Source organism: Notolepis coatsorum (assembly GCF_963971535.1).
Source record: "Notolepis coatsorum genome assembly, chromosome: 11".
Taxonomy (NCBI): Eukaryota; Metazoa; Chordata; class Actinopteri; order Aulopiformes; family Paralepididae; genus Notolepis; species Notolepis coatsorum.
Window position 1 is genome coordinate 49,343,129 of NC_140175.1, and position 18,554 is coordinate 49,361,682.

At 46.8% G+C, this 18,554-nt stretch overlaps 1 protein-coding gene across 1 annotated transcript in view; it reads right to left on the minus strand.

Moving 5' to 3' along the window:
• Nucleotides 1-18,554, minus strand: part of LOC311237284 (myosin heavy chain, fast skeletal muscle-like) — a gene marked incomplete at both ends in the record, with an annotated part of 46,945 nt that overhangs the window by 9,975 nt on the left and 18,416 nt on the right. Inside the window, 14 exons of the mRNA XM_084325088.1 lie at nucleotides 3,737-3,827; nucleotides 3,948-4,093; nucleotides 4,173-4,349; nucleotides 4,434-4,676; nucleotides 4,771-5,026; nucleotides 5,396-5,532; nucleotides 5,990-6,113; nucleotides 6,196-6,313; nucleotides 6,435-6,522; nucleotides 7,646-7,716; nucleotides 7,937-8,237; nucleotides 8,331-8,501; nucleotides 8,608-8,757; nucleotides 15,990-16,108. Coding sequence (XP_084181214.1) covers nucleotides 3,737-3,827; nucleotides 3,948-4,093; nucleotides 4,173-4,349; nucleotides 4,434-4,676; nucleotides 4,771-5,026; nucleotides 5,396-5,532; nucleotides 5,990-6,113; nucleotides 6,196-6,313; nucleotides 6,435-6,522; nucleotides 7,646-7,716; nucleotides 7,937-8,237; nucleotides 8,331-8,501; nucleotides 8,608-8,757; nucleotides 15,990-16,108 — 2,192 coding nt within the window. The remainder of the gene's footprint in view (nucleotides 1-3,736; nucleotides 3,828-3,947; nucleotides 4,094-4,172; nucleotides 4,350-4,433; nucleotides 4,677-4,770; nucleotides 5,027-5,395; nucleotides 5,533-5,989; nucleotides 6,114-6,195; nucleotides 6,314-6,434; nucleotides 6,523-7,645; nucleotides 7,717-7,936; nucleotides 8,238-8,330; nucleotides 8,502-8,607; nucleotides 8,758-15,989; nucleotides 16,109-18,554) is intronic.

The following is an 18,554-nucleotide window of genomic DNA, read 5'->3' on the forward strand; positions in this document are numbered from 1 at the left end:
CAGTATCAGAAATATTGTGTCTGTTACTAGGCTTGAGTAAATTGTAAGGAACCAAAGGCGAATAATTATAAAACAAATGAAAAATAATCTTTGACAGTGAATAACACCATGCTAACATTGACCAGGTGTGAAGAATTACCACTGAGCTTCCGCAGAAGTCCTCAAACGTCTGCGTCGCGCACTGGTGTCACACAAAAGGATGCTTGGAGTGTTGGTTGACATCGACCTGCATTAAATGTAGTAAACTGGCATGAGAAATGTAGGAAATTGGTACGCGGTGGTACGTAAACCTCAAACGACTGTGGACATGTACATCTCAGACTCTGTGAGAGCCTTTACTACTATAGAGCTGCGCATACAGTATCTGCAATCTCCTAATATAACAAGTAATTAGAATAATATAACCCTACTGTTCATTCATTACGCATGTAGGCTATACAGTATGCATGTGTGCGCACGCGCTGTGGCAGGTTGCCAGGAGCGTGCAACAAGACGGTATAAATATGGAATATTAATACAGTATATTCCACTATAGCTATAGTGTGCTATATGATGACAATACATTTGAATCTAATCTAATTTTGATCCGTTGCAAATCGCTTCCGCGCTACCTGTTGAATACTGGGGTCAGCACATCACAGATGCAATGCTGACCCTCTCGCTTCCGTTTGGCCTTATAAGGAGCTGGCGGGGCTTGTCTGTATGCAAATGCAGGTGTACGAGAATGCGCTCCCAGTTTGTGTGACGTACTTCATTCACGGCATCACAGCTGCGATCATTTTTGCAACTTAAGAGAACCTCTACACTCCGGGGGTAACTGTTGTAGGTTTTCTCTTACGAACTTCCAACGAGGTTGTCGTAAGAGGAAACGTTGTGAAAATGTTGGTGAATGAGGTCCAATGTCCTGCCATTCTGAAACGTATGCGTACCTCTGACGTGTAAGAATTATCATCTGATAGTAACGACCCCTCTATGTTTGCCACCACGCACACTCAACCATTATGTATTGCAGTACGCAAGCAAATGCGTGGAATTGAAGTTTAACAGTTAGTTAGCATTGGGTTAGCATTTGAAAACTTTATGAGCAAAACGGGCAAGATATGTTGTGCTGTTCCTGACTGCCAAGCAGCGAATACGTCCTTGCATTAATTTCCTGATGATGTCGTGATCCGCCAGCAATGGGCCAAGTTTGTTTTGAGACCTGCCGAATGTTGTCCCAACTGCTCGGAGTCGGGTGTGTACCACACATTTTTGCAAGGAGGACATTGAGAATCAAGGACTTTATAATGCTGGGATGATTTCCAGGATGTTACTAAAGAAGGGAGCTGTACCGAGTATTCGGGACCCGAAAGAAAATATCGAATCAGTAAGTACAAATGTCGTAATTAGTAGGGGTGGGGCAAAAAATCGATACGTAGTAGTATCGCGATACTTTGCGTGGTGATACTGTATCGATATTTAATTATTCATAAAAAAAAAATTGTATAAGGAAGTTGCATTGTTCATTTCAATACCTGTAATATTACAGTAGTCCACACACACACACACATGTGCATTCAGTTAAGTTGGAATATGACTGTAATACAAACAGTTCAGTTTGTCAGGTACATGCAACCCAGATTACAGTGTTTACATCTGTCTGCTTGAGAAAATACCATGTTCTGCAATAAAAATTATTGAAGTGAGATGAACAGACTGAACTTTATTTTATTAGATAAAACATGTTGACAAAGTTTTACTTTGCAGTTGAAAAAAGGTAATAAATTAAATTTGATAAAAAAAATCTAACATTTTTTTTTTTAATCGCAATAGGCTACTCAGCGTATCGCGATATATTTAGTATCGCGATACTGTCGTATCGTGATGCAAGTATCGCGATAGTATCGTATCGTGAGGTCTCTGGCGATTCCCACCCCTAGTAATTAGTCATTGATTCACTGTCGGGGTTATATTTATTATGGACAGAAGTTGTCAAATCATTACTCAGCAACTGTCAACTGTCTGCACATGTGTCAATAGTGTATTAACGTTACTATTTTACTGTAGCATTTCTGCGTTTTGCGATTTTCCTCTTTCTTATACAGTAGGAAGGGGGAAGAACACTATATTGTGCGTGTTCCTATGACTTGTATTCAGCTTACAGCTTCGAAACTCTCATTTTACTATGTCAAAGCTTTTTAAATATAATCAAAACGTTCCCGCATTTCTGTCCGCTTTATCGTTTTATGACAGAAATCTGATAGTGTATGCGCGTTCACGCGAGGGGGAGTCGGATTCTGGCAGGGAGTCCGAATTCGGCACAACACCAGCCGAGGCATTATTTGTCGCCGAGTTGAGAGCTCCCCAGAGTCCAGACTACAGCTGGGCGATCGCCTAGAATGGCGATTGCCTAGAGCAAACTATTGAATATTATTATGAAGAGGAAGAGGACAAACGGTGATGATCCATCCATAACATAAGGTGCGTTTTCACCAGACTATGGATTGGATTCTAGTATTTTCAAACAGGCTGGATGTAACGTTGGTTGGTGACTGTCACTCAAAGCTCTTTGTGAGTATGGGCGGAGCCCAGCCAAAAACAGCTTGGAATCTTGAAATGGAAAAATTTTGCTTTAGAGTACTTGATTAGAAATACAAAACAATGATTTTTTTTGAAAAAAAACGTACAGATGTGTTCCATACTCAGGAATTGTGTAGAATTTCCCAAATAGTGAAAGAAATAGTAAGATAGTTCCCCTTTAAAGAACATTTGATATATCAATTATGATTGTTTTTGTGTAGTTATTAATCACCAACCAATCACCAAGTAGCCTTGTGTGCAGTTTGAGTAACTACAGCTTAGCATTTTTTGTTTCACGGACCTCTGCGCTACAGCTGAAAATGCACTCAATGGCGAAATTGTGGCGATGGAAGCAACTGTAGGACAATAAAGTCAGGGATGTTGTTGAAGGACTTCAAGCATCCTTCCTAAGCATCCCTGTCAAAAATGCCTTTGTAGAGAGGCTGTTCTCTCTCATGATCAATGCGTGAATGGAACAGAGAAATCGATGCAGCATAGAGCTTGTGAAGAGTGAGATTCAAGTCAAAAAGCATTTCTCTCTGACATGCCAATCATTTTATAAACATGCTCACAGCATGGTCCAGTAAGAAATATTAATTCCTCAAAAAGCCTATATTGTGCACAGCCCTATCGATGGTGTTGAAACCTTTGTCTCGATCTACCAAATGTGTGTTTGAGGAGAGGTAAAGGTAGAATGTGTAATCAAAGTAAATCAAACAGCGAGCTCTAGACAAAAGATCCCTGGTTGGTATTGCACTTTGTTTAAAATGTTTTGTTTTGGTCTGATGTTTGGAGTTTAGCAAATCCAACAAATACATTATGTAAACATTATTCTTACATACGTATTCAGTTTTAGTTTTCTGTCCAGCTAAATCGGCAAGCTGTGTGTCCTGCATTGGGATCAGGAATTGGCCATCCTGCCTGAGGGTCTGACTAATGCCTGTACAACAGTACAAGTATTCCAGCAAATACTCTGCAGATTAAAATTGCAACTTGATTTTAAAATAAGGCATTAATTACAATGATTTTACTCATTGTTGGTACTAAGTTGAAGTTGGGCATTTTACCAGGGCATTTCAAGCAAGAAATACCCCACCTCTGAGCCAGAGAAAGAATTGTGTTTAGCCAAGCTTAATGTACAAAAGTGAATATAAGTTAAGTTAATATAAAACATTACTTGGAGCTCCTTGATCTTCTTCTGAAGCTGAGCACCCATGGACTGCTCATCTTCAATCTTGCTAAGCAGCTGGGCAGTTTCAAAGTCATTCCTGTGAGAGTCATACGATAGCATAGTGGTATTTCAGTGTGGTTCCACCACATATTTTAACACATGACACATTATCTTATGGATAAACGAAAATGTACAGATGGAACCCAATCTACATTACTTCTTGATTTTCTCATCGGACTGCTGCTTGTCATTCTCCAGATCCATGATGGATTCTTGAGCCAGTTTCAGGTCACCCTCAAGCTTCCTCTTGCCTCGTTCATGGTCCATGCGGAGCTTCTTCTCTTGCTCAAGAGAACCTTCAAGCTATGAATTTCAGTAAAAAGAAAATTAAACAATTTGAAGTAAATTTTTCATTAACCATTCAATCTCACTCATAACTCACATCATCCACTTGCTGCTCAAGCTTGGTCTTGGCCTTGGTCAGAGTGTTGACTTTGTCTTCCTCTGCCTGCAGGTCATCAAGAGTCTGCTGATGTGCCTCTTGGAGGGCTTTTTTCTCCTTTGTCAGCTTAGCAATGTTCTCATCCTGAGAGGTCATCTCCTCAGTCAGGTTCTTCACCTGAATAAGAAAAACAAATCATGATGTCATAAACGAGTGCTCATTGTTATTGGTTGATAAATTAGCGAGTGAATACGTATGAACCTTGTTCTCAGTGGCATGTTTCTCCTTCTCCACTTTGGCCAAGGTAAGCTCCAGGTCATCAATGTCCTTCTTGAGCTCAGAACATTCATCCTCCAGTTTCCTCTTCTTAGCAGTCAGCTCAGCATTCATTTCCTCCTCATCCTCCAGTCTCTCACTTGTCTCTTTGAGTTTGGCCTCGAACTGGATCTTACTCTTGATAAGTCCCTCACATCTCTCCTCAGCATCTGACAGATTCTCTGATTCCTAGTTGACAAACATAGAGAAAAGGAGTAATTAAAAATGTTATCAGAAAAACATGCAATGACAGAAAGTGTCCAGACAGTTAAAGTCTACTTACAGATGCCACATGCAGCGACAGATCATTCTTCTCTTGGAGAAGAGACACCATCTTCACCTCCAGCTCCTTCTTCTTGGCCAGAGCAGTGGCCAGGTCTGACTTCATCTTGTCATAGTTCTCCTTCATCTCAGCCAGCTCTTTCTCCGTCTCAGCGCTCTTCAGAAGAGGCTTGACCTTGTAGTACACCTTCATCCATGGCCAGTGTTTGACATTCATGAATGAGCGAATGTTGTATTGGATACTGTAAATGGATTCCCTATAGAGAAATAATATATGTTTAGTACAAAATCATTTTATGACTGTACTTAAAGGAACATCTTCCCCAGTGTCAGACAAGAAGATTGATATCAGTTTAATGTATTTTGTTCAGTAGCCACAGAGAGGTCTAGGTGCATGCTAGCCTAGCTTAGCACATGGACTGGAAGCAATAGGGAATAGCTAGCTTACTGTAGCTCCAAAACTGAAGAAATACAACATCCAACACCAAAACTGAGGCACAGAGATTAAATTGATATCAATCTTTTCACCTGACTCTGGGGAAGATGCCAAATAAGTGTATTTCACTATATGTTGGAGTGTTCCTTTAACATAATCATGTATTTAGAATTGGCGGTTTTCAACATGCCTTCTCTCCATCATCTTCACAAACTCCTTCCTCATGACGTAACCACGGCATAGAGCCTGAGTCATTGTTACCAGATTAGCCAGCCTTTCATCTCTCATCTCCTCAAGGACACCCAGCAGACCAGCTTTGAAGAACACCTGAATAGGAGACAAATATGCCATTACAGTCAAATTACTTTTAGTTAACCAATAATATAGGTGTTTCTATTGCACAGGATAATGTCTCAATGGGAGTGTGGTTGCCTTCGCTTTACATGCAAAACATTAAAGTTCATTCATGTCTTCAAGCTTCATTCAAAATTACATATACCTTTACATTTTTGTTAGCAAACGTTTGTTAGCTTGGTTTCTCTGCTGACACAACAGAATCTGACTTTGAAAAGTGAGTAACATCCCAGGAATGTCATTATTGGCATTATTATGCAGTACATAAGTTACTTTACTTGTCACACAAATAGGATGAACCTTAGCAGTGCTGGGAATGTTAATTTAAAAAATGAAATGTAATGTCACCTACTGTACTAGACAACAACTTTGATTTTCAATTATCCTGTTATCAGGTCAGAATAGTTTTTTTTTTTATTATTTCCTTTACCTTGGTGTGTCCAAACTTGTAGTCTTCGTGTTCCACATCAATTGAACCAAGCAGCTTCTCAGAGGCCTTCTTGTTGTCCATGAACTGACCATCAGGGATGACACTGGCATTCAGTATTTTGTACCTTTTGTGAAAGAGTTCATGGTCATGTTCAGCACTTAGGTAGTAGTTGTAAGTTTCAAAATTTGTTGAGAGTTAATGGATACCTCTGCTTGAAGTCAGCATAGAGGATTCTGCTGGGGAATCCCTTTCTGCAGATTCTGATACCCTCCAGTACACCATTACACCTCAGCTGGTGGATAACCAGGAAGTTCTGCATCAGACCTACAGAGAAACATTTTTCACGATTATTACGACAATGTAATGACTCATTACCACTACACTACACTAAATCACTAAAGCAAATCATATTAAGACACAAACATTATGTTAACTGTTAGTGTACCTGGAGTCTTTGACTCATTGGGAATCAGGCAACGCACAAAGTGAGGATGGGTGGCCCTCAAGTTGGTCATCAGCTTTCCCAAGTTCTCCTGTAGATACATATCAAAACCAAATATTATTAATGAAAAGCAATTATTTGTATTTAATTCCAAAAAGTCACAGGGTGGGATCCACAAAGGGTTTGCGCAGCTTTTTCCGACGCAAAGCCGGTGCTTAAAGCTCTGAAACTCTGTTTGGTATCCACAGAGGACGCGCAAGGGGTGAAATGAGGTGGTAACTGCGTTCCATCAGCATTGCGTCTGGTGCAATTGGCGCGTATTTAAATGAGGTAATATGGGCGGAACATGTCCCCTTTCTATGCAAATGAGCCTCGTCCAAAAATGCTCCCTATCCACAAAGCTATCCAGTTAACGCTACGCACCTACCGTCTTCACAGACATGGTAGCAACTAAGCGCAAAGCCCTAAACGCTATAGGGCATCATGCCAGCGTCACAGGTGATCATGGCAGCAGTAATTGTTGCCAGACGCAGGCATCGTAATGCTATATAAATACGTTTATTATTATTATCATTATTGACTGCACTCACGTTCCAATTGTACCACACTTATGCTCCAGAATAAACTTTTCATTTATAACGTGAGGAGTAGACGCTGGGAGCAGGCCAATGAAATGTTTATTCTGGAGTATATGATAATGCAGGTTCTATTATCCTAACTAAACATTAAATACAACTTTCTCACTCAAAATATTCGTTAATTATAAAATATCTTCACTGGCACAGTGCCTAAATTCAGTATAAATATTCTGCAATATGGACAGGTCTGCTCAAAATATTTTATTCGTGGCTGAAAAACAAATACAATGACGAAATAAACAAAATACAATACAAAATTAACTAAATAGTAATGGTGAAAAATACGTTATGTCTATGCCTCATTTCAGGCTTATTTTCCCCCTTCTTGATAGCTGCCAACAGCGGTGTCAGGAGTGCAGACTGCTCCGCTAGCCAACTTCGCTGGAGCAAATCAGGAGCAAACTCCACACATAATGGGCGTGTCTGTGCTGGTATCTCATCCGCGCAATGTCCTTAGTGGATAGCTCGCAAAGTCGGAGCAGATACCGCGCGCAAACCCAACGCTGTTAAGGGTGCAATTTCCACCATGCAATCCATTCTGTGGATCCCGCCCACAGTGTTGTTGTTACATCTTACCCTGAACTGAGAGGACACAGTCTGCATGGAGCCACCCTTCTTCTTGCCTCCCTTCTTTGCGCCACCAGTCTCTATTAATTTGATAATACATCATCAGTTTATAGATTCAACATTATTATCTAAATCGAATTATGCTGGACATTTTAGTTGGACAATGTCATTTAATTGATAGTATTGAAAATACATGTTGTATGACACAGAGGATAGTTAAACATTGAGATAATTGTCTCTTAGATCAAAGTCAAAATGTAAATAATCACACTTAAAAGTAAATTTCTCATAATGACGTACCTTCAACTACAGCAGGATACAGTACAGGCAGCAGTTTAACGGAAGACTTCTGGTAAAGCTGCATCACCGAATCGTTCAGTGGATCCTTGTTCTTGTCCAGCCATCCAGTGACGTTGTAATCCACAGTTCCAGCATAGTGGACCATGGAGAAGTGGGCCTCAGCCTTGCCCTTGGCGGGTTTAGGCTTCTCAAATGCTTTGTTCTTGCCAAGATGTTGGTCAAACAGCTTGTTCTTGAAGCTAGTGTCAGAAGCCTTGGGGAACATGCACTCCTCTTCAAGGATGGAGAAGATGCCCATGGGCTTTATAAAAGTGGAAAAAAGATATACAGATCATTAGACACACCTTGTGGCATTCTAAGGAATATTTTAATAAGTCACAACATTATGGTGTACCTTCTCAATGAGCTCAATGCAGGCAGCCAAGTCCATGCCGAAGTCAATGAACTCCCAGATAATACCCTCCTTCTTGTACTCCTCTTGCTCCAGGACAAACATGGTGTGGTTGAAGAACTGTTGCAGTTTCTCATTGGTGAAGTTGATGCAAAGCTGCTCCATGCTGTTGTACTGTCAGTGGGGGGAAACATATATTAGCCCAATCTCCTACATTACTTGAGGAAATGTCTTTCCATTAAATTAGGCAGTCCATAGATTGCTATAATAGCATACTTACATCAAAGATCTCAAAACCAGCAATGTCCAGCACACCAATGTAAGACGATCTTGGCATCTTGGTGTCCAGCTGCTGGTTGATACGGATGACCATCCACAAGAACATCCTCTCATAGATGGACTTGGCCAGGGCACTCACAGAGTTCATGACCTGAAAAAGGTGATTTGATTGAATTAAAATGCATGCATCTACATACATTAGCACTCCAATGCTGTCAGCCTGCCACTTGCACACACTCTCCAAAATGTTACTTTGGAAATTCTGTTAATAGTGTAATAGTGTTGGACGTCCTGTGATGATGACCGGGAGGATGCAGCCTTCTCTGCGCCGCCCCCTTGCCTCAAATAGATCCGCCATCAGCTCTATCTTTAATCTTTCAAAATGTTCAGTTGCTATTGCATGCACTTATCTGTGTTTCATTACACATATGAGTGCATGCTTACCAACTGTTTTGCCTACTAACACTACTATCACCTGTGAGGTTTTTGTCCATTGCTCACTTACTCGCTCTGTTCCTTTAAGCCTACTCGCTCTGTTTTCCTTTAGTTTTCTGTTATCATTGCATTCCCCTATTCACACGCTTCTTCCCATAGACGTCGTTGATTGGTTCTCCCCCAACCACACGCTTGTCAATCACATCCCTCAGCTGTCACTGCTTGTCAATTAAGCATTCCCTGATTATTTATACCCCGTTTCCCCATTCAAGTTCCTGCCTTGCCTGCTGTGTTTTCCCTGTGCTTTGCCTCCAGGATATTCAAGAAGCATTCCTCTTGGACACCCTTTCCCCGTGGCGACGCGCTCGCTCCGTTCTGTTCCAACGCTCTTTACGCACAGCGCCTGGGTGAGTTTTTATGACTGTCTTTGATCCTATTCCGTTTTTCGTGTGTTTATATAACACTGAAGATTTCCTGCTTTTTATCAGACAGTCACTCACCCAGCGTTTAGCCCTTTTTGGATTGTTTCATTGGGATAATATGTTGGCCTAACATCGCCCACTGTGTGTTTACACACCGAAGATATTATCACTTGGATTTGTATTTTGGGACTTCGCTCACAGTGTTTATTTTGCACCGAAGATTTCTATCACGTGGGATTGTGCTTGGAACGTTACTCACAGTGTGTATATACACCGAAGATTCAGTCACTTGGATAACTCTGTTTTTGGGTACAAGTCACCTCTCCTGTCACCTGCTCTGTTCCAACTGCACTCTGAGCTAACTCGCTCCCTCTCTCCCTCTCGGTCCCGCAACCACCTCGGAGATTCTGCCGAGAGAAGTCTGCAGAGCGGCTCTGACGTCATCGTCTGCTTCCCCAGACTACCATCCCGGGAGAAGCTGCAGAGCAGCAACATTCATCCTTGCTTGTATTCCAGTCTTTGTTTGAACTCTACCAAGTCTATGCTGTTTATTTAGTGTAAATAAACAAGCCCTTGTTTTTGGCAACTCTGAATCCTACTCTCTTGTGTCGTTGCGTTTGGGGTCGGTGTCAAACCATAACATTACGATCCAACCAAAATGACGACCCCAGCCGACACAGAGAGGGTCAGAACCGCACTAGCTAATCAGATCGAGTTGACCAAGGATCACAGTCACCAACTAGAGAGGGCTGCGGCTGCGGTGCAGGATCTCAGGGAACAAGTCCAGCCCATTCAAGGGTCACTGGCCGCTCTGGCAGGACAACAATCTGGTATTCTCGTTCAGCTTCACTCGCTGAGCGACACCGTTAACGCTTTACTCCCCTCACTTCCTTCAGGAGCATTCCCCGCAGCCCCAGCAGTTCCCACGTACCCCGATCCCGCACCTCGGGAACCCCGTCTCTCCGTCCCACGGCTGTTCGACGGCAATCCCGAGGAGTGTGCCACATTCATCATGCAATGTGAGTTGGTTTTCCGTCATCAACCAAGCCGATTTACTTCTAGAGGGTCCCAAGTGGCCTATATGACAAACTTGCTTTCAGGCCGGGCTGCCCAGTGGGTCACTTCCTCCTGGGCAATGGATGCAGATTTTGTTTTCTCCTATCCAGACTTCGTGGCGGAGCTCCGCAGAGTGTTCCACCATCCAGCCCGTGGTCTGGACCCTGGAGCCCGGTTGGGGACCTTCCGACAGGGGAGCGGCGGGGTGACTGACTACGTCCTGGAGTTTCGACTGGCGGCGGTGGAGAGTGGATGGAACGACCCTGCACTTCGCCTAACCTTCCTGAGGGGGCTCAGTGACGCGGTCAGGGACCAGCTCGCTACCCGGGAGGTGCCCGACTCCCTCGAGGACCTGTTTAGCCTCGTCATCCGCATCGACGGACGCCTCCAGGAGAGAAGGCGCAAGAGGACCCGACTGTTACCTCCTGAGGTACCCCGGATTCCCCGGACGCATGACGTCACTCCTGGACGCCCTGCCCTCAACACGACTGGTGGTAGCGGATCCTCCCGTTCGGTTCGCGAGGAGGAACCCATGCAGCTGGGACGCTCTCATCTGAGCCAGGCTGAACGTGAGGCAAGGCTCAGGTCCGGTCTCTGCCTCTACTGCGGAAGGGAGGGACACCGAATCGCGAACTGCCCCACCCGGCCAAAAGATCAGGCTCGCCGAGACCCCGGGAAATCCTGGTGAGCCGTTTTTCCCATTCCCAGAGCCGCGCACCACCTGGCCATCTGATGAGCGTCACCCTGGCCTGGGGGGACCAACGAGCCACGGTGGAGGCCCTCATCGACTCTGGGGCAGACGAGAATTTCCTCGACTTCGAGTTTGCTACCCGAGCCAACATTCCACTTGAGGACCTTGTGAGGCCCTTGGAGATCTTTGCGTTGGACCAACACCGCCTGGCCGACATCTCTCAACGCACCGGCCCAGTCGTGCTGACCATCGCTGGGAACCACGTCGAGAGAATCCAGTTCCTCATCACCCGATCCCCCCTTGTCCCGGTGGTCCTGGGTAGGCCCTGGCTCGCGCTGCACGAGCCCCACATCGCCTGGTCCTCCGGTACCATCAAGGGCTGGAGCTCCTCCTGTCACGCCCTGTGTCTGCAGGCGGCGTCCTGTCCCCCGCCCCGGAGGTCCGCTGGTGAGTCGCCTCCGGACCTCTCTTCCATACCTCCCGAGTACCACGACCTCTTGGAGGTTTTTAGTAAATCCAGGGCTCAGGCCCTTCCACCTCACCGCCCCTACGACTGCGCCATCGACCTCCGCCAAGGGGCTCCCCTTCCCGGCAGCCGCCTTTACAGTCTGACCGTTCCGGAGAAGAAGGCGATGGATCTGTACATCTCTGAGTCATTGGAAGCAGGACTCATTTGGCCTTCCTCCTCCCCGGTGGCGGCCGGTTTCTTCTTTGTTGGGAAGAAGGATGGGGACCTGCGACCCTGCATCGACTATCGCCAGCTCAACGAGATCACCATCAAGAACAAGTACCCTCTACCTCTCATGAACTCCACCTTCGAGCCACTGACCCAGGCTACCGTCTTCACCAAGCTGGACCTCCGGAGTGCCTACCATCTTGTCCGTATCCGTGAGGGCGATGAATGGAAGACCGCCTTCAAGACCCCCAGGGGCCACTACGAGTACCTAGTGATGCCGTTCGGCCTCACCAACGCCCCGGCGGTATTCCAGGCACTCATGAACGACGTCCTTCGTGACATGCTGGAGGTGTTCGTGGTGGTGTACCTGGACGACATCCTCATCTTCTCCAGGACCCTCGAGGAACACATCCAGCATGTCCGCCGTGTGCTGGAGCGCCTCCTCCACAATCGGCTCTTCGTCAAGGCGGAGAAGTGCCGTTTCCACTCCGACTCCGTCGACTACCTGGGCTTCATCGTTGAGAAGGGCTTGACCCGAGCGGATCCTCGCAAGATCCAAGCTGTGGAGGATTGGCCTGAACCCACCACTCGGAAGGAGTTACAGAGTTTCCTCGGGTTCGCCAACTTCTACCGAAGGTTCATCCGGAACTACAGTCAAGTGGCGGAGCCACTTACCAGACTGACCTCTCCCGCTCTGCCGTTCGACTGGTCCCCAGCGGCATGTGCTGCGTTCCGCTCCCTCAAGAAGAGGTTCACTTCCGCCCCTATCCTGCTCCACCCTGACCCCAAGAGACAGTTCATTGTAGAGGTGGACGCCTCGGATACTGGACTGGGCGCTGTCTTATCCCAACGTTCGCTTTCGGACCAGAAGGTACATCCTTGCGCCTTCTACTCGCGTCGGTTCCTCCCTGCCGAGAGGAACTACGACACCGGCAATCGGGAGCTGCTGGCGGTCGTGGCTGCGTTGGAGGAGTGGCGTCATTGGCTAGAGGGGGCCGAGGAGCCTTTTACCATCTGGACGGACTACAAGAACCTGACGTTCATCCGTGCTTCCAGGCGCCTCAACGGTCGGCAGGCGAGATGGGCCAGCTTCCTCAGTCGGTTCGACTTCTCGCTGACCTTCCGCCCCGGTTCCCGCAACACGAAGGCCGACTCCCTGTTCCGGTTACACTCCAAGGGGGCTCCACCCTCTGAGGACCCGACTCCCATCCTCCCGGAGGCCCGAGTGGTTGGAGCCATCACCTTGGGCATCGAGGGTGTGGTTAGACGTGCCCTACGCTTCCAGCGTGCTCCAAGCAACGTTCCGATTCATCGTCTCTTCGTCCCCGACTCTGTCCGGTCCCGGGTGCTGCTTTGGGGCCATACCAGCCGGTTCGCCTGCCACCCGGGCGTCCATCGCACGTTCTCCTTCCTGGCTCGTCGTTTCTGGTGGCCCACCATGCGGAACGACGTCAAGGAGTTCGTATTGGCCTGCGCGGTCTGTGCCCGCAGCAAGGCCTCGCACCAGGCACCCTCCGGGCTCTTACAGCCACTTCCCGTTCCAAGCCGTCCTTGGTCACATGTGGCGCTAGACTTCGTCACCGGTCTTCCCTCCTCCCAGGGGAACACTTGCCTTCTGACCGTGGTGGATCGATTCAGCAAGGGGGTTCACCTCGTGGCCCTTTCCAAGCTTCCCTCGGCGGCCGAGACGGCGGACCTCCTGACTCACCACGTGTTCCGCCTTCATGGGTTTCCCCAGGACATCGTCTCTGACCGGGGGCCCCAGTTCACCTCCCAGGTATGGCGGGCCTTTTGCAAGGGATTGGGGGCGACGGTCAGTCTTTCCTCTGGTTATCATCCCCAGACTAACGGACAGACGGAGAGGATGAACCAGAGCGTGGAGTCTGCTCTTCGGTGTGTGGCAGCCGAGAGACCGGCATCCTGGAGCCGTTTCCTTCCCTGGGTTGAGTACTCCATCAATTCAATGGTCAGTTCCGCCACCGGCCTCTCACCATTTGAGGTTTCCCTGGGCTACCAGCCCCCTCTTTTCCCCGCACAGGAGGCGGAAGTGGCAGTTCCCTTCGTGCAGGACCACCTCGACCGCTGCCGACGAGTTTGGGAGATCACCAGGACCGCGCTGCTCCGGACATCTGAGCGCGCCTGTCGTGGGGCCGACCGGCGCCGGGTTCCTGCGCCGACTTACCGCCCTGGGCAGAGGGTGTGGCTCTCCGCAAGGGACCTCCCGCTTCGATCCTCGGCCAAGAAGCTCAACCCCCGTTTCGTCGGACCTTTCGAGGTCCTGAAGGTACTCAGTCCGGCGGCCCTACGCCTGAAACTTCCTGCGTCCATGCACATTCACCCCGTGTTCCATGTCTCCCGGGTTAAGCCCGTCTCCCTCAGTCCCCTGATGCCTCCAGCTCCTGATCCTCCGCCTCCCGTGTTGGTGGATGGTCACCCCCAGTAGCAGGTTTGCCGGTTGATGGGCGTTCGTCGGCGGGGCCGGGGGTTCCAATACCTGGTGGACTGGGAGGGTTACGGCCCTGAGGAGCGTAGCTGGGTCTCCCGGCAGCTCATCGTGGATCCCGGCTTGATCACTGACTTCCATCGTGCCCATCCTGACGAGCCGGGTCGGCCTGGTCGCCAGGTGGCTCCCGTGGAGGGGGGGGTACTGTGAGGTTTTTGTCCATTGCTCACTTACTCGCTCTGTTCCTTTAAGCCTACTCGCTCTGTTTTCCTTTAGTTTTCTGTTATCATTGCATTCCCCTATTCACACGCTTCTTCCCATAGACGTCGTTGATTGGTTCTCCCCCAACCACACGCTTGTCAATCACATCCCTCAGCTGTCACTGCTTGTCAATTAAGCATTCCCTGATTATTTATACCCCGTTTCCCCATTCAAGTTTTGTTGGATCGTTTTGATATTTCAGTTGCATTCGCCGTTCCTGCCTTGCCTGCTGTGTTTTCCCTGTGCTTTGCCTCCAGGATATTCAAGAAGCATTCCTCTTGGACACCCTTTCCCCGTGGCGACGCGCTCGCTCCGTTCTGTTCCAACGCTCTTTACGCACAGCGCCTGGGTGAGTTTTTATGACTGTCTTTGATCCTATTCCGTTTTTCGTGTGTTTATATAACACTGAAGATTTCCTGCTTTTTATCAGACAGTCACTCACCCAGCGTTTAGCCCTTTTTGGATTGTTTCATTGGGATAATATGTTGGCCTAACATCGCCCACTGTGTGTTTACACACCGAAGATATTATCACTTGGATTTGTATTTTGGGACTTCGCTCACAGTGTTTATTTTGCACCGAAGATTTCTATCACGTGGGATTGTGCTTGGAACGTTACTCACAGTGTGTATATACACCGAAGATTCAGTCACTTGGATAACTCTGTTTTTGGGTACAAGTCACCTCTCCTGTCACCTGCTCTGTTCCAACTGCACTCTGAGCTAACTCGCTCCCTCTCTCCCTCTCGGTCCCGCAACCACCTCGGAGATTCTGCCGAGAGAAGTCTGCAGAGCGGCTCTGACGTCATCGTCTGCTTCCCCAGACTACCATCCCGGGAGAAGCTGCAGAGCAGCAACATTCATCCTTGCTTGTATTCCAGTTGTCCTTTGTTTGAACTCTACCAAGTCTATGCTGTTTATTTAGTGTAAATAAACAAGCCCTTGTTTTTGGCAACTCTGAATCCTACTCTCTTGTGTCGTTGCGTTTGGGGTCGGTGTCAAACCATAACATCACCGACATCTAAGAAGGGAGATCCCCCTTGAATGGCCCTTCTAAGGTTTCTCTCCTCCACATTGCCTGTGGTGCATTTTTTCCCTATTGCTAGGTTTTAGTGAGTTTTTCCTTACCTTCGCGTGGGGTATGTCTGGGAGTGTTGCATTTATTTTACATTTTCTGGACATTATGGTGTTTTTGTTTTGTTCTTGATTTATTGTGATCTTTCTTCTTGACTTGTTTAAAGAAGACGTGTCTGGCCCATGGGGACATTAACGTGTGTTGTCGGGCCTTACACATAAATTGTATTTGATTTGATTTGATTTATACAAGAAAATGTGACATATTTGCTGTGACCTGTGTGTGAAATACACAGAAGGGGAAGGATGTAATGTATCTTGCTCACCTGAGGCACAGTCTGTCCCTTGGTGACATACTCGTTTCCGACCTTCACTTTGGGGTAGCACAGACCCTTCAGCATGTCAGCAGAGTTCAAGCCCAAAAGGTAGGCGATTTTGTCAGCCTCTGAAAAAATTTATAAAACACAACCAGGAGAGATTTCCAGGAATATTCGCGATTCATGCTATAGTGTCCCACTAGCATAGCAAAGAGACAAAATAATGACATAATTACACTAATATAGAAAAGAGACAGCATAATGCCATAGAGATTCACTAGCATAGTAAAGAGACATAATAATGCCATAGTGTTACACTAACATATAGCCAAGAGACAGAATAATGCCATAGAGTTACACTAGCATAGCAAAGAGACAGCATAATTCCATAGAGTTTCACTAGCATAGTAAAGAGACAGCATACTGCCATAGGGGTACACTAGCACAGCAAAGAGACACCATAATGCCATAGGGGTACACTACTACTATCCCACCACCCCTCACCACTGAGCCGTGCCCGCTGAGGACACGCCGAAAGCGATGCGAGAGGAAGTAGAAGCGGGGCAAGCGTGGAGGTATCCGTGTTAGGCTAGCGGCTAACCCAAACAAGCCAGCTATACCATCCATCATACTCGCTAACGTATCCTCCCTGGACAATAAATGGGACCACATACACCTTTTGAGATAGACACAGCAGACGGCGAGAGTGTTGTGCTTTTGTTTTTACGGAATCGTGGCTGAATGACAGCATCCCAGACTCCGCCATCCAGCTCAACGAGCTAACATGCTACCGGGCAGACAGGGTCCTCACGGAAGGAGGTAAGACCTGCGGCAGCTGGGTCTGTGTTTACATCAGAGATGCTTGGTGTCAAGACACTGATTATACAAAAACACTGCTCAGCCCTGGTTGAGTTCATGTTCCTAAAGTGTCTGCTTTTCTACCTACCGAGGGAGTTTACAGCCATCCTGTTAGCCGCTGTTTACAGTCCCCCCTGCACAACAACGACAGGGCACTATGGGAACTTAACAACGCCATCAGTGAGCAACAGACAGCCCATCCAGATGGATTGATTGATTGATTGATTGAAAACTTTATTAACAGATTGCAGAATGGGTACAGTTACATACAATTGTTAACACTTTCACTGCCACACATGAGAATACTCGGGTTTATTAATACGTGGTTGAAAGCCACTCACGAGATTTCTCTGATTTTTTTTTTCTTTTTTTTTTTAGCGATCTGAAATCATATTGCATCACCCGAGCCTACCCGAGTATACCCGAGCGGCGCCGGTGATCATTGTGGAAAAAAGCGCCCCCTGTCGTCTCCCAGATGACATAAGGGATTTTGGAATGGACTCAATGAAAGTGGATGGGGAAAGAAATCCGGTACTCCACATTTTACAGTCCACTGATGCAGCCGGAGTTCCAGCGTTCATTCAGGGGGCTCTGAGCCCCGCGGATTCATGTACTGCACTGTACACACGTTGGATCAATACACTTATCGATTTTTTCGAATGGTGATCAGGAATTGGAATATACCAGTTGGATACCATCTGATGTCAGGTAAGGAATCTATGTTATCAGTGTTAGGATAATCAGACTAATGTTGATGAAGATATAGGCTGTTTTGTGAAATGTCCTCTTTCGGTTTCAATGTAAAAGTCGAAGAGGAAATGAAAACGGCGATTATCCGTGCGCGGCCCGAATGTGCTTGCGTGCACGTATAATATTGATCATCTAGCGTTTATTTGAAAACGATTCATAAATAGGCCGACAAATAACAACGTTATGGAATATTACAGTAAAAGACGATTTTCACAGAATGGTCCAGAATGAACTGTTTTCTATCTCAAAACGAGTGCTTTTCTAAATGCTCTGAAACGGAAATGAAGTGATAAAAAACCAATCTGCCTTGACAGCACTGACTGGAAAAGCGGTCTTTGATAAGCGACGGGCAGATTAGACACATAGCCATAATTTAAAACATAGATTAGGCGATATTAACGTTAACATTGGAGCGGACCGTGGCATTCAGGGGGTAAAAAGGAAAACCCGGAGTGGCACTCAAAGTGTTAAGGGGATGCAGATAGGGTGACCAGGTGTCTCCTTTTTGGTTGTACTGTCCCACCATTTGACCGAATGTCCCGCGTCCCGCATATTGAGAGGATGTCCTTCTTTTCGAAGCAAAAAAAAAACATGCGTCTAAAAGCCCCTCCCTACAGACAGTAAACGTAGCAACCCGCCTCTTGTCCACACACATTGCTCTGATTGGTTATAGTACTTTAGCGCGCTGCTCGTGACGTGAGACTGAGTCGTGAGTCGCAGATCTGATTGGTTATAGTAATTTAGCGCACTGCTCGTGAGAGTTGAACTTGTGACGCTACCTCATATCGCAAACAACATTACAAGCGAACTAGTTCAAGATGGAAAGCAGTAAAAAGAAACAGACCTGCAGTTACAACCAAGACTGGCAAATGACACATGCCTGGGTGAGGCAGATGTCAGGCAATCCGCAGCAGGCTTTCTGTGTTTTGTGTCATAGTTCGTTTTCAATTGCGCATGGAGGAGAAT